This window comes from Python bivittatus, unplaced genomic scaffold (genome assembly GCF_059951505.1).
Source record: "Python bivittatus isolate LINGU-HERP-01145 unplaced genomic scaffold, Pbiv_v1 ctg000090_np1212, whole genome shotgun sequence".
NCBI classification, from domain to species: Eukaryota; Metazoa; Chordata; class Lepidosauria; order Squamata; family Pythonidae; genus Python; species Python bivittatus.
The window spans coordinates 3932918-3957077 of record NW_028277046.1 but is presented as its reverse complement, the minus strand read 5'-3'; the positions used below and the strand labels follow the sequence as shown (position 1 = coordinate 3957077).

The window sequence follows — 24160 nt, the reverse complement described above, 5'->3', positions numbered from 1 at the left end:
TCTTCAGGGTTGGGAGGAGCAAGTGAACGAAAGCTCTCTGATCCTTTTTCATTACAAAGCCAGACGTGTTACCAACCACAAGGGGCAGGAAGCTTTACTTGAACCCATACTTTCTAAGCCCCATCCCCTGTTGTTCTATAGTCTTGCCGCTTGGTTTCCTTCCGGTGCTGAGGAATTCTGGGAGATGTAGTCCCTGTGCCTTAGGGGAAATGGGGATCCAGAAGGTTTGCAAGGGGCTGTGTCCATCTTCCAGCTCACCTCTGGCCATGTTACTGCTTGATGCTCTTGGGCAGGACCATAATCCCCTTGATGTTACCTGTGCAGCCGTTTTTATTTAGGGGCTGGTGCTGTTCAGATTTTTTTCTTTTGCTCTTCATAAGGGACACAACATCAGCAATCCAACCTGGATCGGGAGCTGGGTACTCTTAAGTCCCTCCCCAGCCCTCCTCCCGTCGCCTTTCATCTGTCAACGCTTTGCATGAACGTTGGACATCTGTGTCAGAACTGGAAAGAGTCTGCTAGATCAAAATGTACATTAGCTTGCAACGGGAGTCTTACTTTAAAAAAAAAAAGCCTGCATCGGAGGCACAGTGGAAAGTGTAGAAGGAAGTAATTGGAGTGGGAAATCATGTAACTTGATGCAGGAACCAGAGAACTGTAGCTTTCATAAAATGGGGAAGGGGGGGGGGGCTCTGTTCCAGACGAGAATTAACTGTCATTAATTTTGTTGAATAGAAATATGTTCCATTTACTGTACAATCAGGAGCTAGGCTTGAATGAGTCCAAATTGATGAAATCTAAATTATACTGACAGTCCATTAAACAGCAGCAGCAGCAGCAACAAACCCCTTAGAAGAAAATGGATTCCCTAGAAGACCGGTTTGTAATAAAAATCATTTGGGGAAATGAGACCCTGCTGCCTTGGCACCAGATCTTTCAAGTCAAGGTAGCAAATTGGCAGGCGCCTTTTCGGAGCCGGGGGGGGGGGGAGCGGGGCACCCCAGGCACGGTTGGTTTCCTTGACAAGGAGCCAGCGGCGTGTGCCTTGAAATCTGCTTGGCAGGAAACCCGCACTAAAAGATCAGACTAGCGATTTGTTTGCTGTCAGCGAGGGAGGTGGGGAGGGAGGAGGCAAGTTTCCCCCTCCGTACCTGCCATTCTGCTGGCATTCCTCTCCCGTCCCTCCTCTCCTCCCTAGGAATAATACAGATTTCCCACCTCTCTCCCGCGGCCTCCTCTGCGCTTGATCCATAAGGAAAACCCAGCATGGCTAGAGAGGGTCCTCCTCCTTAGTTCTTCCACGCTTCCCAAGGTCGTTGCCAGCTTCGTCATTCAGGAGTTGGACGCCTCCTTCCTAAAGAAAGGAGGAGAAGGGCAACTTTCAGACTCTGGGTTGGAATGTGTCACTCATTAGGTTCGGGGTTCAATGTGGATGGGGAAGAAGAAGATTTGAATTGTGGCCCTGGGCTTTCACTTGAAATTCAGCCATTCGCTGCCTCTGTGGGCTCCTGGTGTGAAGCTCTCTGACTTGTTCCACGTCATTCTTGCCATGAATTCACAGCCTGGTCTGTTCCTAGCCTCTGGATAGCGTCTTCAGCGCTTTTTTCTCCGTCTTCCCGACACTTGTGTGCCCACCCTGCCAACCTTTTTATTAATGGCCTCCAAATCCACCTTCCTTCTGGTTCATTTGGAAAGTCAGGTCTGTCTCACAGCTTCCTGTTTTTCTGGCCCTTGGGAGAGCAGGACTAGTGGGCCCTTGTAGTGAAGACTCTTAGGAAATAGATTGGCACCAGAGTTTACTTGATTGGTATGTAGAGCTTGGCAAGACTGGGGTAGAGCCCAGGAGCAGAAGGGAAGACCCAGAAGGGCTGGGAGAATTGCTGACCACTTTGCGGTGTTTTTTCCTTGTTCACGGACACTGGGACAACCTGGAGAGTTGTGGTACGAGGCTCATAGTGATACAAGTTTAAGAATGAGTTGGAAGGAAAGAGAAGAGAGGGCTGCTCCACTCGGTTGCACCTGATATCCCCTTTGTATCCTTCTGTGCTCCATATCCTGTTCTTGCCCCCTTGCCCAAGGCTTGTCTGAGCATGCAGGCAAAAGTTTGGAAGTGCCCATTGCAAGGGATAACATGTTAGAGGATGGAGTTACTTTTGCCGATAAATTAAAATGGGAATTAAAACACATATTGACGGAATGTGGCACTTAAAAAAAAGTGGGGGGAGAAAAGGCCTGTTACTAGCATGCCAAGACTAGAAGCTTTCATTATTGCTATTACTGCAGCCACAGATAAAGTTAATTGCCTTGAGCTGTTCACAGATCTTGATAAATAGAATTTTGCTGGCCTCCACACAGCAGAGAGCACAGCGGCAAGAAGGCGCGCTTAAATGTCTTTCTCTGGCAGTGTCTATCCTCATGAATAGACCTTTTGTTGTTTGCCTAATAATAAAAAGATGTGTACACGGAGATCCCTGATTATTTCCAGAACGTTCTGAGATGCACTTCCTCTGCTCTTGTCGTTGGAAATGGCACAAATGGGATATATCATGCGAAGTGCAAATGTTATGCAGATTGTTAATTGTATCCCACTCAAATGTGAAGCACTGACGTGGCCCCTTCGGTGGCATTAGCCTGCCTGGGAGAAGCCAGCAGAAGGAGAGACAAGGCCGTGGAAGAGTTGCGAAGAAGATGATCATGATGATGTGCGGGTAGCAAAGGCAGAAGCTGTTAGCTCAACTTTGAAACCTGAAGGTGTGAGTTGACAGCAGGGGGTTATAGAAGCCCCCATTGATGGCTTTCAAGGAACAGTTTTTTCTGCCCAGGAAGAAAGGGCACCATGGAGAGCCTGCAAGCATGATCCATTTGGACAGCGCAAGCTTGGATTGTTATGGTAGCTAAAGCCTGAGAGGCACATAATTGGATTGCATTGACTGTAGGCATCCGGGAGCTTCCTGGGCTTTGAAAAATGTTGTCCTTTTCCTTTCCGGAAGGAAAATGATATCCTTGCTTCCTGATTATGATCAGAAATAGAGCTGTTGCGGGGTTGAGGGGGGGGATGGTGTTGGTTTAGAAAGCGAAATAAAATGGAAATACTTTGTAAGTCTTGCAGGGGAGAAGGAATGCGGGTCCCCTGCTTCTGTATGGATGAGTGAATGCAGCCCGTCACGTTTTCTGACCTCCCACATTTAAATCCTTGTCTCCCCTGGTGGGTCTGGCCCTCTCCCGAGACCACAAACATTTTGCCAGGCATCCTGATCTGTAATTCTCATCACCCCACAATCGTGGGATCAAGGGAATTGCAGCCCAAGAACATGGATACTTCTCCCCTAACCTGGGTGTCTTCCTGATGGTTGGACTTCAACTCCCAGAATTCTCAGCGATGGCCATGTTGGCTGGAGAGTTTTGGAAGTTGAAGTCCTCTTCAAGTCCGCTTGGGCATCTGAAGGCGTAAAAAAATATGCGCAAAGCTCAGTAGTCAGAGGTGCGTATTTTGAAGTCCTCGGCTCTTTTTGTGTTAATCCTGCTCAGTCTCCCTTTCCCTCCCTTCCAATCCCTGGCCCTGAATGAATAAACAGAATAAATCTTACGTTTCTTCAGATCCTAAAAAGAGCTGCCTTTATGCTGTGCCATTAGTGGCCCTTTGACCAAAAGGGTTCAGCTGATTTTCCTCCCAGCCCGGTTCCAGAGAGCCTTCTGACTCGAGCAACAAGGATGGAAATGTGGATGTTTAAAAAAAAAACGCCTGCAAATTTTGCCTGTGCAAGATTTCCTGCATTAATTAGCATAAATACCTGCCTACCCAGTTCAGTTTCAGCAGAGTAAGCAATACCCAGCTACATTTGCTGAAAACCAGCAAGAGAGTGTTCTGCCCTTTGGAAAGGGCACCCTCTAAAACAATCACGTAAGCCCTAAAATAGGCTTAACAGAGCTGTGGTTGTTTTAAGTTGGCAATGGAAGGAAATAGATAAAAATGCCAGGGGTACCCCCCGTGATGCATTACCTCCCACCTTACACACATCTCTAACACAGCGGCCTCCTCGGATCTGGCCTTCTCCCCTTTATCTCTGGACTAAGATCGGTGAGCGCTTTGAGTCATGGGCAAGGGCTGTCCAAGAGCTGCCCAAAAGCCCTCTCGCCCTTTTTTGGATAGCCCGCAAGAGAGGCGTCTGGCGGGTTCCCCTCAGATTCCCGATTTGGGCCGCACCAGGATCGAACCCGTTGACGTGTGCCGCAGCTCCTCTTTCTCCCTGCCCGATAAGCGATCCGATTGCCAGCCTCCCCCAAAAGCAACCAGCCTCTATAGGACCAAGCCCCTCGGCCTCCAAACGTTGATTAACAGCACGCGTGTTGACAGATGAGGCCCCGTACGACAAATAATGGCTTTTGCGTGTAGGCATTTGACGCCCGGGATTTTTGCAGGCCTTCGTGCCCTGCGGTCACCATGGTTACCCTCTAAACACTCCGCAGGAAATGACTTTTTGTTCAGCAACATGGCTGGGATGTTGATGCCAGAGGTCAGTGGCAAATCTATTCATTGGGTTTGGCGGTGGAGGAGGGAGAGCACGACATGGGGGGCCAGAGGGGGACCACGGACCATCAGCTCGGTGGCAGCGGCTTGCTTCGTAGGACAGCACCAGGGCCTCTATGGGGAGAGTTCATGGCCGTTTTTCAGTGCATTCCAGGGGCTGGTCTGAGCGTCATGCTAAGTGCCAGCCCTGCCAGGAAGACCAGACCAGAAAATCACCACCACAGGAAGCCTAAAACTACAGAGATTGTAGTTATAATAGCAGAACCTTGCACCTCTGATGGTGCCAGACCTCCTCTTCTTCCTTACGCTCTGGTGACTCTCCCCTCTTACTCACCTGGAGGTAATGGTTGCTCATCCTAAAACCTTGCTAGTTTTAAACAGGTTTGCTAGATCTCCTCCTATGACTGAATTAGTGCCACGTACTAATTTGGATCAAATCTCAACCCTAGTTCTTTTAGAGTTCTCCCCTGCAGCTGGTTTGAGTCCTTAGATTTTTGGAAGAATACTTGGCCGGCAGCTGGCAATGGCAAAATATGCTAAAGCTCCAAGGTTCCTCACGTGCAAGAGTGGTTCACTTCTCATCATTTCCAAGCCAGTTCCTGCGACCCTTCCCTTCCCTTCCCTGCTTGTATGTAATCGTCTGTTCCTTTCCCCCCATTTACGCGAGTCCAACATGGCACATTAAGTCAAACCCTTTGCCGTAAAGGAGAGCTATGAGAGGAGGGCCTTTCTTGCCTATTGGGGCAGATGTGCCAATCTGGAGGATTTCAAGTGATTTCTCAGCGTAAGTAGTGTCAAGGGACCTTGAGGTTTCAATGTTCCTTCTGTCAAGGTCCTTCCTTGATTGGCAGATTACACATAGTTAAAACAGTTTGCTTGTGGCATCTGTTCCTTCTGTGAGAGCTCGATCACTGGCAGGGTTTGGCCTTTCTCATTCATAGAATACAGTCGCCCACATAGGAATGTGTTAGAGGAAAACTGAAATAAGGGGACTAGAGATGTTTCAAGGCACAAATACGCCTGGATATAATTGTTTCCTGATTGCCTTCTTTCGAAAAAGTATTTTTAAAAATGAAGGTGTGAATAACGGACCTTTTAGACATAGCTCTGAGCCAAAGGGACAAAGTAAACATTAGTACTGTCTTGCTAGGCAGGCATCATTTGCAAAGATTTCTTCTCCTGATTTCCAATTCTCGGGAGCAGTCCTTTATTCTCCGTTCCCACTCCCGAGCATCTTAAGAGGTCACAGATGTGTGTGATCTGAGTTGCCCAACAGCTGGATAGCTTTTCATGGATCTGATGAAACAAAGCCATAAAAGCCATAAAAAAATTGTTCTGTGAATTCCAAGTATGCCGGCAGGTGCCTCGATGTTCCTGCCTGTGAATTCATCATAACATTTTCATCGACATGGATTGTTGAAACCTCTGTAAAAAACCGCAGATAGCTCTGCTGAAAAGTTGTGGTTTGCTCACACTCATCTTTGAGCTCCTTTCCTCCCCCCCCCCAAGTAGACTGAGTCATGAATTTGGGGTTAGCAGTACCAGGATACATCTGGCGAGGGAGAGCAGATTTGTCATGCTCCTAGATATTCCAGGAATTTGTTTCTGGGGATGAAAAGCCAGCAAGGCGGAAGTTCAAGGTAGATAGTGTGCACCGAGAAGGGCGCAGCTGAGCATTTACAAGCAGGCAGCTTGTCCTTAAAAACAGCACGAGAGGAGCGACAGATTGGTTGTGGTTGAACGCTAAGACTAACTTTGAACGATTGCTTGGGCGAAGACCATATTACCCTTGGACTTTCTGCATCTCTTCCTGCTGGAGCCGATGTCCATGTCTCCCACCCCTGAACTTCCCGGGCCATCTCTTCAGATACTTGACCATAGAGTCATGGTCTCTATCAAAAAGGAGACATCACCTTCAACTCAAGTCCCACCTCATCTTTGATAACGCACTCAGCTCATTGAAACGTCCTTCGATGTCAGCTCGTATTTCCATGTGGCCATTTCAGCTTTCAAGATGAAAGGCATATTTCTGTAAACGTACAATACTTTTTGGGGAAGATAAGGCCTCCCTCCCCCCCCCCCCATTTTTGTAACTTGAGTATTCAGGGAAGAAAATGAGAAAGTGTGGATTTTTGACAGAAAGACTTCTTGGCAAAGCAGCAGGTATGACGTAGATGGGGGTCAGCTGCAACTTCCGGACAGCTGAATGGAATGGAGAGATTTTTTTTTAAAACAAATCCTCTTCTTGACTTCAGTAGGTTGCACAGTTCTCCCACACACACACCCCACACCCCCCCCAGTTTCAGGGCAGTACTTTGAATTAGAGAGGCAAGGGGAAGGAAAAAGAAATGACTCTTGGGAGCTCCCATTAGAGACTATAGAGAAATGTTATGAACAGGTAGGAAATGCACAGCTTGGCAGAAGGATTAGCGGACAAGGGAAAGCCCCAGAGTGGATGGAGAGGCTAGACAGCCTGAGGAAAGATAGAAACTCTGGGAGCGTTACAGGAAAATTATGAGATTTTTCCAGCAGAAGAGTATGGTAGATGAGGAAAAAGGGCAGGGGGAGTGTCGTCTTCATATTGAGGGTGCCACACCCAGAATCTGCGAAGGATCATACTTGGTGCTTTCATGCAGACATGGAGAACGTAGAGGTAAGACGCAGCGTTGCGCTTTGTGGGATAGGCACCACGCAGCCACCGCTCATCAGCATCTTCTTGAATGACCTCTCCGAGCAGAACAGAGCCCTCCAGGTTCTCAGTCTGGCTATTACGGTCAGCCATCTCAGACTGCCCCCCCCCGGTCAGTTCAGAGAACGCTGCCCGTCCCAGATCCTGGGCGGTTGCTCCAAGGAGCGTTTGGCGCTCCGCAAGCCTCCACGCTCTGCCATGCTCAACTGCTGGGTTTTCAGGAGCAAAGTAACCACAAGTGAGCCGTTCCCTGTTTGTCTGGTGGGGCTGTCAGGCTGCAACTGGGTAACTCTGCCCACTCATACATGGGGTTGTATATTGTCCTGACCCACGGCCTCTGAGAAGTGACATTACATTTTCTTGCACTGCCCTTGTCCTTAAAAAAATATAATGCCTGGCCTGTGTGTGTGTGTGCGTGCGTGCGTGCGCAGTCACATTTTATAGCCCTGTTTGTTGTAGTCCTCTGCCATATGTGTTGTGTTGATATTCTCTGTTACTTTACCGAAGGCTGAGAAACTCTTCCTTTTCTTTCCCCCCCAAGATTGTGTATATATCGAGAGCCGTCGGCCCAACACGCCCTATTTCATCTGTAGCATTCAAGACTTCAAATTGGTAAGCAGCAACAACCGTTTCTCGCTTTACCTCTCTCTCTCCCTGAATGTCATTTTTCTCTGGGCTGAGACCCATCGGCCATGAACGCCCGCCTGCCGAGGGTTTTGTGGGACCCCGTATTTGTGACGCTGTTTGGGACCGCAGAACCAGGAGAGGTCAAGAGCAGGCTTGCCTCGATTGATTACAAGCTGCCTTTTCTGGAGCCCGTGCCTCGTCGAGTATTATCTGAATTATCTAACTAATTAGCCATGGCTAATCATATCCTCCATGAATTTCCCTCCAGGTGATTTGCAAGGTTGCAGCGCACGGGCAGCTGTGTGTTTTCTGAGTCGCCTCGGCCTGAACCCCCCTGCTTGGGAGCCTCTGGACTCTGATCCATGCAAATGGCCGAGTTCTTCGAGCCAGCACTGTAGGGCCCGGCGCACTTTTGGAGGAATGAAGACAGCACCTCTCTGGGACTCGTGAAAGGAGCCCCGCTTTTTCTGGCTTTTAGGGAATTGGTTCATTAAAGCGAACCCAACTCCTCGAGCCGTGATCTCTTTCTTTCCCCTTTCCCCTTGAGCACAAAGTCTGAAAAAAGCCAGGCTGCTTTTATGAGACTCGGAGAGGGGCCGGCCATGCCCGAGGCTCCAAGCCCTCCTTCCTAATTGATTTCAAAGGCGCAGAGCCCTAGTCATTCTTTCCCCCGCGCACATTGTATTTTGTGGTTTCGAGTCAGGATAAATAACCTTTTCAGTCTGGAATTTGGAGAGCACTCTGTGAGCAGGCTCGTAAAATGGCTGATTGGGCCACATATCATCCACTGATTAGAACAGGGAAGGTGGTTCTGCTCTTTCTTTAGTCTCCAGGATGCCCCTTATCATCCCAGCCGCTCTGATCTTTTTTTCCCTGGATTGTGGGTAGGCAGCCAAACCTCTGTGGGGTCTGTAGCGATGCCCAGAGACCACCCCAGATACATTCTGACATCGAATGCTGGGCAGCACAGTCTGGCCAAATGGATTACACTCATGTATCTGTGTAAACCCGCCATCTGTTTGTTCCAAAATGGCTCCAAACTCTTCCTGGTTCCCTCTCTCTCTCCCCCCACGGCTCATTCTTCTTTTCCTTCTGTTTAAAATTGTGTATAACTTGCAGTGTGGGAGAATGTATGTTCTTTCCCTGTTTATTTTGACAGCCTGTTTCAATATTTATATGTCTGCTATTTTTACCCCCCAGAGGTCTCACTTATATACAGTTTCTCTCCTTACAGGTAATTTTTCACATCTTTTAAAATAGTGGACTCAGTCCTGCTCGTGGGCTTTTTATTGTTTTTTGAGGGGGGGGAGAAGGGTGTTGTTACTTATTTTTCACCTTCTCCTTCCTTCCCTGCCTTCACTCTCTGGCAAACTCAGTAATATAATGGCATGGACAGTACTTAAAAAAGAAAGAAAAGAAAGTACAGTTCACACCATTAAAAAAACAACAACAACCCCAAAACCGTCCGCTTTTAGGCGACTGGCCTTGAATAACATTTTAAGCTCCACTTTTTGCACATTAGCAGGGGCCGCGGTGCTCAGGAGAAAATCGCTTCTGCGAAAACAGTAAATTACGGCACAGAAGCTGCCCGCTTTGGAGCAGAAGTGCCTACTGAACAGCCATAATTGCTCGGGGTATTAGTGGCAATACGAGCCCGAGCTTCTGTTGTCAGGATTGGTCTGATACAACACATTGTCTGCAAAACCGAGCGGGAAGCAGAGCATAATGTCTTTCACGACTGTTATGTATATCTCGGACCCTGCCACGCACTCACCTCCTGCCACCCCGAAACCTCCTCGCTGTTCTTTACATCTCCTGCCGTTGCTTTTCCCATTCAACCCCAGGATATTGGCAACCTGGCCAAGTGGCGTGCCCAACAGGTCGCGTAGGGCGAGAAAGGGAGGAGTGGGCTCTGGATGGTTTGGGGGGCTGCCCACCAGTGACACGTGGTCCTCGTCTTCGTAAGTGGCAAACCCCATCTGGAGGCCAGGGGACCTTTCTCCTGAATGGCAGCGCTTTCAAGGCCATAATGAAACTCTGGGGCAGGCCGAGGGTCAGGATTTTAAGCAGGCAATCCAGCTGGACACTCTTCCGCTTCTGGTGGAAGACCTTCTAGGAGTTGGTTTGGGAGGAGTGCCCAGACCCAAGAGATCCTCTGCTTGTTTGGGATAACAGTATTGTTAGAGCACTTTATTACCAAGGCTTCTGGATGCTGGTTCTCATTAACTCCAAGCCTGATCTATCAGTTTTGCTCGCCTTCCCTTTTCGCTGGCCTCTTACAGCTGTCTTGTTCTCTTGCAGATTTAAACGTAATGACAATTAACTAGCCTTCCATTCCCTGGCCCCACTGTTGCTGAAACTGGTGATGGGGCACGGGTGGGGACTCTAGAAAGGCCGGGCAGCATCACAGCAGCCCCTCGGCCTTAGAGAGATTGCTGGAACTACAACTCCCAGCAGCCCTGGGCAGCCTGACAAATGGAGAGGGATGCTGGGAGTTGTAGATGAGCAGCCTCAGGTCACGTGTTCCCTCTTGCTGCTGTCCATTTTTTGGCACCCAGCATGGCAACAGTAGAAATAATGCCCCTGATTGTTTTTTAAGGACGCAGCAGGCTGCCAAGTCATTTTTCTTTGATCTGAAGCAAGTCCTGCTGGCAGGGCAGCCGCAAGATCTAATCAATTTCCCCGGCTTGCAGATCCTAATTCGGCGTAATAATGGAGCTGCTGGAGGAGGCCGGCATCGATCGCTGGCTCCTGGACAACAAGATCTCCTTCTTGCTACGAAGTGGTAGTGTGTTTGTGCCTGGGAGAACGGTGCACAACTGCAGGCATATCTACACCTTCTGGGTTGATGTATGTTTGGGGGCCACTATGACCCGAGAGGAGAACCTACCCCAGAAGTTGCTGTTCTGCCATTTCCTCTCATCACCTTTCTTGCGGGGGCTACAAGAGGCTCAGACTGTAGAGAGCCCCCCCCTTTCTTTCCACTAATAACCTGGATGGGGCAAGTCCAGCGTTGCGTTTCCCTTCCCCATGATGATGATCCTGGGGGGCTGCCGGCTCCCACTTGCTGCACAGAGTCAGGTAGAAACGTTGAGCTGGTTTTCCCTGGCAGTGGAACTTTATGCTCTTTCCTTACCCGATCTGGCAGTATCAAAAAAAGAACCGCGTGGCCCTTTCACCAACGTTTAAACAGATGGATTAGCCTTCCTCGTGTTACTGCTGTTCCATGAGAAAGCTCACCCACCCCATTTTTCCCCCCCGTTGGCTCAGCAACATCGAGAGCATCCACAAAGTCAGGATTGTCCACCAGTAGAGCGGCTGGAAATGCGCCAGGGGTCCTTTGTCCAAGTGATGAAGCACTAGTGGAATGATTTTAAATGGTTCTCTTAAATATGGTCAGAGTTTTAATCGATCAGTCGATTGATAATGTACCATCAATTCATTTTTGAAGCCTAGTGACCACATTGACATACCTTCTGCAGGATGATCTGTCCCCAACATGGTCCTTCAGGTCTTCCAAAGGTGTCCCCATCCCCACCATAACTGAGTCCTTCACCCTTCCCCAGCGTCAGAGCCTTCTCCACAGAGCTGGGTCTTCGCATCATGTGTCCAAAGTAGGATCATTTGAGCTCGGCCAGTGGGAACTCTGGGTTGATTTGTTCGATGGTCCATTCCCTTTTTGGGTGGACGGCTCTTCAGTTGCCAGGAGCTCCCCAAAACTCAATCCAGATCTTTGGGTACCTGGAGAAGGAGAACTTCTCTGGCGCTAGCACAGGGATGGCCCACCTGTTTGTTCATTCCCATAGGAATCGTTGATGGTATGGAGGTCTCCGTCCCCTGCCAGAGTTTGCCTGGTGTTGGGCTGGATCTTCCCCAGGGGGCAAAAGACAGCTTGCTGTTTTTTAATAGCGACCCCTCGGCCTTGCTTTGGTCTTCCCGTACTCATGGAACCCAGAGCGCCGCTTCAGTTGCCGGGCGTAGTTTGGATAAGGTTACCCCTGTGCTGCTCTGTGTGAAAGGAGCAAGATGCTCTTGTTCGGGCCTGGGATCCCTTCACAGATCCCCTTCTGTATCCCCGGCGCTCAAGGCAGCCGCCTGATTTTTGAGAGGCCCGCGGAGGAACTGTAGGAATGCAGAACAATGGGGCTCAGACTGCCCCGCTCCCGGGGATTGGATTTCAATGTTAATTTTCCTGGCATGAGTTGTGATGGTTGGAGATTTATGTGGCGGGTATGCTGGTGCATATGCACACACGCGCTCTTTCTTTCACACTCAGTCCAACTGAATAAAGCCCAGAACGGCTCGCTTTTCCTTCACCCTCCTTCGATTTCGTGAATGAAGGGAGCGTTTCAGTCCCTCCGTGAATACCCGTTTGTGCTGGGCCGTTTAGAATCTCGGTCCAGCTGCATCAAGGCATGAGAGGAGCCTTAATGCCTTCAGGCCTAAAATAGCCCTGGGACCTCCAGATGCTTTGGCCCTCGACGCCTCTTGGGCCAGCCAGGCTGAGATCGCTAGTCTCCCAGGAGATCCGACCCCTACGCCCCTCTGGCCGGCAGCAGTCAGTCCACGCACCCCAAAGAGACCCTGCAAAAGTAACGGGAAAAAAACCCCATTCAGATTGGTTGGGTTCTTGCTGGTTGATCAGCTTTTAAAAACTGAACTGCGGCAAAACTCCATTTCCTTGCTTTGACTAACAGCTGAAGAGTTGTTCTCCTGAGGCTGGCAGCCCTCGTGCGTTCCCGGCTGTGCTTTAGTTATTGGCAAAGCAGTCTGAAATTTAAAGCACCCCCGGTGACCGCCATTCCCGCACCATTCCGTTCTTCCGTGGTAACGGATCCAAGCCTTGCCTCTCTTCCCCACATAGAGTTTCGGCTTCGAGGCAAACTCAGTATGCCCGGTCCAGAAACGGGCATTTCACCTGCTTCTCCAGTGCCGGAATCGCTTGTTGGTTTGTTCAGAAGCTAGCCCTCCACCTTTCCGTTCTCCGGCGAGGCTGAGAACAGCAGAACAAAAAACTGAATCGTATTAAAACTGGAAGGACAAATGTGGATGGCTGAGATCAAAGAGATCTCTGGAATTTCTTCGGAAGAAGGACAGGTGATGACAAGAGTCCAGTTTAGACAGCTGTCCCTGGTCCATACAGGCAGCCAGGAGTTAGACTTGGCTCAGTGGCACCCTACTAATAGTAATATGCCCAAAGATTTCACCTTCCCGAGCATAAGCGTTCGTACCCACCCCTCAGTAGCATCTGTAGACCCCATGGGTGGGACCAAAGGTCCCTTCCATCAGGCCACCGACCTCAAAGGAAACAGGTGCAAAAGCCCACTTCACGTGCTTTTCCCAAGAGCCATTGATAAATTGATTCCCCCCGTAAATCCCCTGGATGGATTCTTCCATTTAAACCCCCTAAACTCTCTCATCCCTGACTTTGTGCTTTGTTGGCTGGGGCTGATAGGAGCTGTAGTCCCTATCCTTCTGGTTTTCTAGGAAGGCGGTTTCCATAAATCACCTGGGTGGTCCTTCTGTCCCTCTTTATGTGACCTTCTGGGCAAAAGGTGACCAGATTCCTTGGTAGGAGGCTGAAGCCACAGATGGAGCAGAGCAAATGCCCAGTTGGGTTGGGGCCGTCCACAATGAGCATCGCTGAAGTTGATACGAACATTAGCTTCATGCCCAGAAGGTGAAAAAGCCAAAAAGCCAGCCTTGAGGGCCGCCGCCTTTTCCTCTGGCTGTTACTTAAAGCCGAGCCTACCTGTTGGCCTTTCCTCCCTTCTCCCTTCTCAGCTGCTTGCCTTTTGGAGCAATGGGGCTGCCTCGGAATATTCAGCTGAGTATTGGCTTTGAAAGCAGCTCCCCGCGTTGCCATCTGCTCCTTCTCACTTAATCCCTGCCGCGCACTGAAGGCGTATTCAATTTGTGGGCAACAGGAAACCCGATTACAATAACTGTGCGTTGATAGAAGCAGCGCGTTCTGAACTTCCTTCCAGAGCCGAAAGCGAAGGAAGGGCAACGTGGTCCCGATGAAGGACAAGGGCTCTGCTGCAGGATGTGGGGTTGGCACGGGGCTGTGCAAGGGAGGCTCCTTTGCACACGCAACATGGTGCGTTTTCCTCCCGGGTACCTGCACCGTTGGGGTCTTGCGTCATCAGAGGCCGTCCACTGCGTCATGCTGCTGGCATTTTGGCTGGGAAAGACCCTGGTCTGAAACTCTCCGGAGCGCAGGCCAAGAGTGAACTAACTGGCCAGGCTCACACCCTTTCCTCTGGTCAGCCCCAGAGCAGGGGCCGGGGCAGGGCCCCTCTTTGGCTGCTGTTCCCCAGCAAGCAAGCAAACCCAAGTTTGAAGTCTTGCTAGTGTCTGTGGAGTGTCTGACCCCCCTCACACATGCACACACAGACCACGTGCCTCTTTTGCAAAATTACGCCTCCGGACACTTTTTTGAGACTGGTTTCTAGAGAGGCTAATTCATTGGGCCTGACTATCCGGTGTCAGAAAGGCCTTGCACAACGGCAGCCCAACGTCAGGCTGTGCCCACAACCCTTTATGCTCAGTGCGTCAGCGAACCTGATGCTTTAATGGTACATTGCGCAACCTCGGTGTCTGTTTGGGGCTGACTTGGGAGAAAGTCCCCATCACCAAGACAAGCTCTGTGAATCCTCCCCTTCGAAACCCAGGAGCAGATCCCCCCCCCCCTCCAGCCTCCCTGGGAAGCAACTTCCCTATCCAAGCCCTGATTTCAAGGCTCCTGCGTTTTCTTTCTGGATCTCCCCCGGGAGATGAGGTTGATACTAATGGGGAGTCGCTCTGAAATGCCTTTGTATCAGAGCCCCCTTTTCAGTGAGGGGAGGGGGAGAGACAACTGTTTTCCAATCTGGTTAATTCTTAACCAGCACCATTCAAGCTTCAGCTTGCTTGGGATTTGATTCGGCGCGTGCTGCCTTGAAGACACCAGTGGTGGGATGGGGAGGGGGGAGACGGGCTCTGAGCCCCCCCCCCCAATCCTCAGCTCGTCCAAGGGCTGGGAAAATGGCGGATCCGCTGCACAAGGGAGCAGACGCTTGCCTTTGTGGCCTGTTGTTCCTTGATTGACGGATGGCTTCCTCTGCTTTCTCCCGGAAGCCTGATTTGAAGGGAGCCCAGCGCAGGATCGCCCCCAGGGTCTTGTAGGAATTTACTGCCTGTGGATGGAAAGGCGGAAGGGCGTTTAAAAAAAAAAAAAAGGCAAAATCCCTCCAGTGCCCCCAAGTGCAAAATCTGGGTCTGTTGACTTTGGGTGGGAGAGCCAGTGGGGCTGATTTGAATGGGTTGCAAGGGGGTGTAAAGGGAGGGAGCAAGCTGCTTCTCTTACCGGGGGGGGGGGGGGTGGACGCACATGCATGTGAATTGTAAGAAGCAGAACCTGCTGGAGTCAGAGGCTGGTTTGGGCTCTCTTTGAGCCTAAATGCTGCCTTTGAACAGGACCTGGGAATCGAGCAGCCTTATTCTCTGGGTGAACGGGTGCGCGCTGTTCCCGGGAAGCCCAGGTTTAAATTAAGGCGGGCCTGGTTTTCTCTCTTGCTGGCTACAGGGCTGTGTTGGACCTTGTTCCGTCGGGCGATGGGGACGGGGTTGCGGATCGAGGGAGGGGCTTTTTCCTCCGATGGCTTCGCCAGGCATCACAGATAGATCCGCCCAGCCCTCTTCCGGGCTGGGGTGTCCCAGGGTGGCTTCGTAACCACCAGCTGCACGAAGGCAGAGTGGGCTCCTCTGCCACCGCACGCACGGTCTCAACAGAGGGAACAAATTGCCTAAAGCCGGTGTGGGCATTTCTTCTTTTTAATGGTTGGCTGGCAAATGAGGATTGACAGCTTGTTTTTAATATGAATAGCTTGAGATTTTAATTTAAACACACACACCACACACACAATGGGAGGATGGAGGGGAGTCCGTGGGTAGGATCAGAAGGGACAGGCTGTGGATAACAAAGAATTGGAGGTGTCAGTTTTAAGAATTGCTTGGCGGGGGCCTGCATGGTGATTAAATTCGCCGATGCTGTCGCTGAGCTGTAAGGCTGCAGATAACATTCTCTCCCTGTGCTGGAAACAAGAATCGATACCAACTCCTTGACAGGGGCTAAATTATTAAATAGAGCCTTTCTTTACCATGTTTCATTATCTGGGATTTACCTCCGTTGGGGACTTGTCAGTGGGGGTGAGAGAAGAAAAAAGGGGTTACGTGCGCCGGGCTCCTTCTATTCACACCAGTCCCTGCTTGCATTATGCACCCCTTTTGGAGAATCCCCCCCCCCCCGCTTTCAGATCTCTGATCCATTTCTGCCAGCATGGCATTTAGCCTTTTTTTTTTTCCCCTAAGTGAAGGGTGGGGAGAAGATTACGGCAGGAGAGACCCACTTCTCTTCCGTTTGGCCACCTATTCTAGCTGGTTTAGAGATCCGTATCGAGCCTCGAGCCTCTCCAAACACCGCCCCCGTCCAGGTTCGGGAATTGCTTCCAGAGCGGTCGTGTCTACGTGCCCCCACCCCATCCTCAGCCTCCAGTGCCCTGGCGAGGTTTCATTTGTGTGAATGCACAAGGGGGCCAGGAGAACCCGTGGGATGGTAACGAAGGCCTGGTGAAAATGATGAGGAGTGTTGAGAGCGGGTGTGAAGCAGGTCCTCTGATCCGTGATTGTCGTCTTCCTCTAGAGCAGTGTTTCTCAACCGTGGCCACTTTAAGATGTGTGGACTTCAACTCCCAGGATTCCCCAGCCAGCATGGCTGGCTGGGGAATCCTGGGAGTTGAAGTCCACACATCTTAAAGTGGCCAAGGTGCTCTAGAAAATGGTAACCCCACTCAACTAATGACCGTATGCCACGGGTGATCCGATACGTATTTGGGGAGAGGAGCTGTACATCCCGGGCTGACTTTTCCCATCTCTCCTACCTGCCCGTTCCGTACGGATTTCATCCCTCCCAGCTATGGGCGTAGGAGTGATTCCTCTCTCCAAATAACCGCTTTCTTCCCTTGCTGCTCACGTTGGTGCAGATTGCTGAACGTCAGCTATTTATAGTTGCATCAGCTGAAGCGGTGGGTGAGCATCTTCTTTTCCTCTATCGTAGTAGGCAGGTAGCGGGGAAAATTAATACCTTTTTGCGTGTTAGTGTCTGAATAGTTGGATCCTGGCAAGAACCTGGCCACACCACTAGAAAAGACCGGTGCTCCTTTTCCCTCATTTTGCATCTACAGTTTTAGTCCTGGACCTGTGTAGATCCCAGATCAGATCCGGCGATCACTTTTTCCCCTTCTCCAGCAGCAGAGTTGCACGGGTGAGGCATTTCCTTGTCGTGCTGTGTTGTGAACACCTTATTTACTAATCTGAGCGGATCTTTTTGAGGAGGCCCTGGCATCGCACGTAGTTAGGAGGAGGAGGAATCCTATCTGCAGATATATTTTTTTTCCTCCCTATTCCCATGCCAGCGAGGCGAGTCCATGGCTAATATTTGCAAAAGGCCTCTCTTTCTTTCCCCCCTTAGAAAGGGACAGGATAGTGTATCCAAGCTGAGAGGAGCTGGGAAATTAATATGAATTTATTTGCATCCATTGGTGTGACTTAATTGCCTGCATTCTTAATTAAGCAAACCTCTTTTCAATAATATGGGAGTACCCTGGACCTTTCGCATGCCGCTTTCCCCGCAGACTCATTTCCTGGTGCTCATCCAGTGTAAACATGGCCATTTCCTACACCTGGTGTTCAGATAATTGCCTGCTAAATAAAACAGAAGCTGGCTTCTTGGGAGCAAGAGGAAGTGAACACATGCGCGCATGCACACACACACACACACGTAGGGAAGGAGCTCCTTTTGTGCATCTAATAAAGATTAAAGCCCTTTTTGAAAATTGCTGTCGGGAGTAATTGAAGTTAAAATGAATTTAGACAACTTCTTTAAGCAGGCCAAACTGTAAGAACATCTGTCTTCTTTAATACTGGTTCTGACCTTTTGGATGGAAATTTCTCTCTAGGCTTGGGGGGTGTGGTGGAATGCCACCCGGGTAGGTGGGCTGGTTGGGTTTTGGTGAGCACGGCATCTCCGGAGACACACGATTATGCTTCCTAAGGCTGAAGAGAACACATTAGCAACATTTGTTTTTCTCACATCCAAAATGGGTTTTCTTTCCAAGGGAATGTCACAGCGTTTATTATAATGTGAGAGCAGGGGTCTTTGCTGACTGCAAGCTGTTTGGCAGGGTAACAGCTTTCTCCTCCACAGACTGACTTGGGTTGAATGTAGATTTAATGGACTTCCTCCCTCCCTCCCTTCCCTTCCCTTGTTTCTCCTTCCTTCCTTCCTTCCTTCCTTCCTCCCTCCCTCCCTCCCTCCCTCCCTCCCATCCATCCATCCATCCATCCATCCATTATCAATAATAGTAGTTGACTTTCAGAGTGCTGCACCCACATGAAATGCCCACCAAGAGTCTTTTTTAACTGTGGCTTTTTTTTTTTATGAAGTGGCCATAACGGTCGGATGGAAACAAGGGCTGTCTTAACACATATCATGAAACCAGAAACAGATAAACCACACTAGGTCGTGTTAAGGACTGTGGTGAGCGCAGTCCGCCTCAGCGTGTGCTGGTGTTGTGATAGGTGTGCTCATCTTGGACGTGAAAGTTGGGACTGCAGAAAGACATCAGGCGTGCAGAATGCTGTAATATCGGTGTATGTTTATTTTATTCAGTTTACGGGGCTTTCTAACTGAGATGGCTCAAGGCATTAATGTTTATAGTTATATTTTTAGCCCTAGAATCAAACTTTGGACAAGCCTTACCCCCTTCTTTCTTCCAAGATGTTTTTCAACTTCTCCATTTAGCCTGTTGTCCTGGAACCGAGAGCTCAGCTCAACTTGAAGGGGGCATTACTCTCTTCTCCTCCCCCCCCCCAAGCAGCAACAGGAGCTTCATGGGTGCCCCCCAGATCTTGTCTTGGGCTCTCTTCTGAAAATTCAGTAGGGTCGATCTACACGATCCCCACACAGAAATAGAGGTGGGTTAGGCTACCTCAGATATGCTGTGTGGGGGATGCAAAATGCTGTTTACATTGTCCTTAATGGTAGGAGTCTGTCTTTATGATGGGGATCAGATGAACAGGGGTTCAAACTCAGACAGACTGAAAGAAGGGTTGCAGATGTATCACTGATTCCCCTGCCTGGTCCCCCTTCACCCAGCAGCCCCGTTTGAGCATAGCAGCTGCAGTTCGCTGCTGGTGGTTTTAGCTTCCAGGCCTGGGAAAAAGGGGGGTGGATTTAAAATCAGATCATAATCATTGCCCTGTGTTTGCTCTGCTCCTCCTCTTTTGGAACTCTGCTGGCTGGGTATTTTTTAGGCCTCTCTGCTACAGAACTAACATCCCCAGATGTGCTTTATGCCTCTTTTTCTCCTCACTGACCCACTTGCTTCCAAGGCGGGCTCGGGGCTAGTTTGGGAAAGGCGGGTTCCTCCCCGTTTCCACTCCTTGGCCCCGAACCGTTTGCAGAGCAGGCCAGAGAGAATTTGAAAGCTGCACCCCTTCCCTTTCCCCCTGAATTTCAGCCCCCCCAGTAATTTCCAGTGGGGTCAGGAGAGGCGATGCCTCCTAGGCTGCCCACCTCTGCGTGTCTGAGCATTTGCCCGGTCCCTGATACTTTCCAGCTTCCGTATTTTGACTCCCGAAGCCCTGCAGAGCGACCTCAGCTCCCTGGCCACATTTGTGACAGAAGGACATCGTTCGCACCTGGGCCGTAAGGGAGCCCCTTCCAACTGGCCAGGTCAGCCTCATTTATCCCGAGCCTGTTGGAAATGGTGGGCCAGGTTTTCCAGCTCCCGCTGGTGTGTTTGTGAGATGAAAGCATCGCTTGTTGCTTCCTGAGCTAACCTTCTTTGGCTTCTGGCGCAGGCTGGCTCCCTGAGTTGAAAGATTTCACACTCCGAAGTGCAAGATTCCACCGGCGTGTGGTGAAATACCATTATAAATCTTTCATCTGGATGCTGTAGCTGTTTTCCTCTCCCTCTCTCCCTGCGTTTGGCTGCCTAACCTACTACTCCGTGTAATTCTGTCTCCTTCATGATGTTCACCTCTGATTAGCAAGGCGTGACCTTCAGTACGCTGTTTTCCCACGCAAGGGGCTGCTGGCGCTGGCACCGAAGGGGGGAGAAAACCGGGCATGGAATATCGATGTCTGGAAGGGATTGGCCTGGCTCCTCGGCACCAGGAACAGAGGGAAAAAGAGCCAGTCCAAAAAGCCTTTTCTAATTGACGGCATTGAGCTGTGATCTTGGGAATCCAGCTAACGCATGCAGGATATTGAATGCCAAGTCCGGCCGTGGCTCTCGTCGTCCTAGGGTGCCCAAAGCAGTTTTCCATCGCTGCCAGTAAGAGCCGTGGGGGCTGCGAGGCTGTAGGCTTTCCTGTAAAACAAAGGCAGAGAAACCATGGTTTCCCCAGCTGAGCCTGGCAGGAGGGGTGCTGGGAGTTGTAGTCCCATGACTTAAAGGGCCGAGCAGCCTCCTTCCGCAAACGAGAGTCAGCCTCTGGAAAAGGCTGGGCTGTGAATGGCACCTCCTGGCTTTGGGGAGGCCTGTTGGAGCGACTGCTCCAATTACGGTGAAGTTCAGTTGGGGTTGAACTGAGAGGGTGCCCCTTAAGCCCCCAGTGGGGTCCATCGGTAAAGATGCGCGGGAGGGGTATGTCTTTCAGCTGAGGACTCGGTGCTAGAAGAATTTGCTGAAGAGGAAGAGTTAGTTTAGAAGGAACTTTTCACGGCTTCAGTTTTTAGAGGTGCTCGGATCAGCCGTGTCCCTGCCTGTTCCTTCCGCCTCCATGAGCCGTCCACCTTCAGCAGGACACATTTCAACAACAAGAAGGCACGCTTCCACTTCTGGCCAGCCTCGAAATTTAAGGCAGCCGTGTGGTTGGAGAGATGGGGAAGCAGGCTCGGGGTTGTCATCTCCTTAGGTTGTGGTTCATCATGACCAGGTCCTGATTCGACCACCGCGCCTCTCCTCCTGGGCCTGCTTCCAAGCTGCGGTCTGTGTGCGAAGAATCAAGCAGGAAGCCCATCTTTCTTGGACACTCCTTAGTTGCCTGAAAATGGTCGACCGTTGCCTGCCCTTGTCTGAGCTGCTGAAAGGTTTCGGCCTCCCCCTTCCTCCAGAATGCTTGACAGGGGAGGCAGTTGCTTCAGCCAACCCAGATGTTTTCAAAAGCCCTCTGCCCCAGCAGAACGCAGGGCATTTGAAAATTAGCCAGTTGGCAACGGTAGCTGTTAAAGAAAGCAGAGGAAGAGGCAGGCGCTGGCAGGCCGGACCGGAATAGCATTTGGGGGGCAAATGTCAGGTGCCTCGGCTTCAGCCCTGCCGTTCGCCAGGCGGGGGCTTCAGCCGCTCTTAATGGGACTGAATGACCAGGGCACACATTGGTTGCTTAGTTAACAGCATTTGTAGTACCCGTTGTGGTTGAGGCAATTGGGTTTGAGAGGGACTGCTGGTGACTTCGCAGGGGCTGCCCACCCCACGCGTCAGGGGCAGGCTGATCAGGCCAAAGGGCTGCTGGGGGGGAGACCCTTGCTCTCTAACCAGAACAGGGTGGGAGGCGAGCAGCGGATTTTGGCAGGAAGCCTAGCCGTGACGCCCCCTTGGGGTCATTCATCCCTTTCTTCCATCAAAGAGCAGGGAGTTTGGGGAAAGGGTTCTGGGTGGAGTTGCCCACCCATGCAAGTCTGCGTTTTAAGGGCAGCCCCCAGCCCCCCCCCCCGAATATCATACCTTAGCACCTTCTGTTCCCAGGGCCTTCCTAAGACAAGCCCTGCCAGGTCCGATGGAAGGGCTGACACGCCCAAAATCCTGGTCTCACCTGGCCGACCAGATGCTGCTGAGAAGCTCACTGGCCAGGCCAGCCAGCAGCCGTGCCTCCGGGATCAATTCTGCTTTTCCTCCGTACTCCGTGTGATGAGCGCCTGCCCGCTGACCCACTGTCTAGATCTGCTGTGGGTTTTCTCTCCCTCTTTCCACGCTGTGTTCAGTCTGTGCACGGGGGCTGATATGTTCCAGGCCGCAGAACCCCGTCTCTCTGCCCTGAAAGCCGGGACTCAAGAACCATAATTTGCTACCGGGGTGGAACTTCACTGATCTCCTGTTGGGCTTTTGTTCTCCTTCTCCTTGGGCTGGAAGGCTGGGTTCTCTCTCTCTTCCGCGCATCTCCCCGCGCAGGGTACACCCCTTGTGTTTACATAAGTGCGCATGTGGCAAGTGCCGGCGCCCAACGCGCCAGGTGGTTGAAAAACTGTGTTTTAGCAGTTGCTCTTTAATGGTGCCTGTGGAAAGAATGCTTTAAGCTGCACTACGTAGCGGCAAGCCTTTGGAAGCAAGGGGAGGCTACGGGCAGGCTTAAAAATAGCTTCTCGTGGCCCTTCCTTCGAAGCCAGCGTTTTGCAGACTTCAGGTGGCCGGTGCTTAACCTCTGTGATGGTTGGGGGGAAAGGGGGCCGAAGCAGCCCAAGAGAGCAGTTCGCACAGCATCTGTTAAGTTAAGGACTTTGCTGCCACCAGCGGATGGCGCTTTGCAGGTGGGTTTCTTGAATTCAGGGACCAGGAGACCAACAGGGTCTCAGGCAGACAGAAGCGCTGTTCCTTCCCCAAAGATCAGATGAAGTCCGCCCCCTGACCTGCTGGTTTGACCCAGAGCTCCCATCCTCCTTGACCATCGGCCAATGACTCCAGATTGAGAGGAACCCAGTGCCGAGTTGAGATACATGCAGTATTCCAGAGGCTGTGGGAATCCATGTTCCTGTGTGTTAGATGGCCCGGCTGTATTCAGTGCAAGGATGCAGTCAAAACACTCTACGGGGCGGTTGGCTGGGAGGACGCAGGGAATCCTCCAGAGATGCCACGTGCAACCTCTTCATCAGTGCCGTGCAACCTACTTCCCCCCAGGGAGCAGGCCTCATCGGCTGCCGCACTCCGGGCCCAAGTCGATGCAAAGTGTAGGGTCTCCGAGTAGAAGCTACCAGTCTAGAAGGAGAAATGGCGCACCCCTGTAGAAGGCTGGTCCACCCTCCTTCGGAGATCTGCAAACTCTGGATCCGGAAGTCCCGAGCCCTTGACTCGGGCTCCCTGCTGGAAGCGAATGGCTGCTTCTCTCCAGGGAAACCAGACGGCACGTGCGGAAGCGAAGCTTTTCCTCCCAGAACAGCTGCTATTAAAGATTAAAAAGGAAGCGATAGAGGAAGCGATTCCTCAGAGAAAAATTGGCACGGCAGCCCGCTTCCACGCTGAAAAGGAAGCAGGAGTGCGGATCTGGCCACACTCGTTTTGCATGAAATTATTGCAGGAACCAAAGGGCTTCTTCACCATACGATGCCGGGGAAGGGAGACTGGGGGTGGACTCTGTGACCTCGGTACCCCCACAAGTGCTTGTATGATATGATGCGGCACTGATATTGTTAGTAAGTTCTGGTTTCTGGTTTTCCACGCCCCTTTCCCGGAGGAGAAGGCTCCCCCTGATTTTCAGCGCTAAGCCTTTCAAATTTATTGGGCACAAAAGGAGCGATCGCGCTGACATGATAATGTACAGGGGAGCTGTGATTTGCAAGAGCAGAGCCTTTTGGTATCAGCCAAGAGCAGGTTGGAACAAACTCATGTCTCAGCACATTTTGCATTCGCATCACCTGTTGGGGGATTTAATGTAACCCGCTCTTTGGTGCATCTGTTGTAAACAGCCAAGATTTTGCTTTGCTGCTCTTCTGAGGGTGGGCGTTTGTTTTCCAGACCTTGCCAGGTGAGCAGGGAGGGCAACGTAAGGTGCCAGCAGCTTTCTCTGTCGTTTTGGGCCGTCGTGCCTACGAGGTTGGTGTTGTGTGCAGAGAAATTGGACTCACAGCCCGAAACGGTGGAGGGACCGGACACCGCTTGGCTGTGCGTTGCGCCTGTTCCCACAACCAAGGACACTCTACAAGCCAACATTGCTTTCTTGGACATGCCCCCCTCCCTTCTCCAATTGTCAGCCTGTGCTGTAGCCACGCAATCATTCCTACACCGTCAAAAGAGCATTTTCTCTAACTGGGCCTGCCTGCTGTGCTTCCCCAGGAACTGGACGGAGGGCACAGAATTCGATCCCTTGCAATTTCGGCTTGTTTTAAGACGGAGATCAAGCTCCTAGACTGCACGGCTCCGCGCCTAGCCTTGAAATTGTCTGGGCGGTGGCTTCTGCGATCACTAACACTCCAGCGAGGTGGTGTTCCTGGTTTAAAGTGTGGCTCAATATTTGGGCCCCCAAAGTGCACCAGTTTTTATAAAGAACGCTTCGGGGGG

The 24160-nt window shown here is 51.0% G+C and overlaps 1 protein-coding gene across 6 annotated transcripts in view; it reads left to right on the top strand.

The window, feature by feature from the left end:
• Positions 1–24160, top strand: part of RERE (arginine-glutamic acid dipeptide repeats) — a 208151-nt gene that overhangs the window by 99934 nt on the left and 84057 nt on the right. For all 6 annotated transcript variants that reach the window (XM_088136769.1, XM_088136773.1, XM_088136771.1 and 3 more), the window contains exon 3: positions 7759–7829. In XM_088136769.1, coding sequence (XP_087992895.1) covers positions 7759–7829 — 71 coding nt within the window. The remainder of the gene's footprint in view (positions 1–7758; positions 7830–24160) is intronic.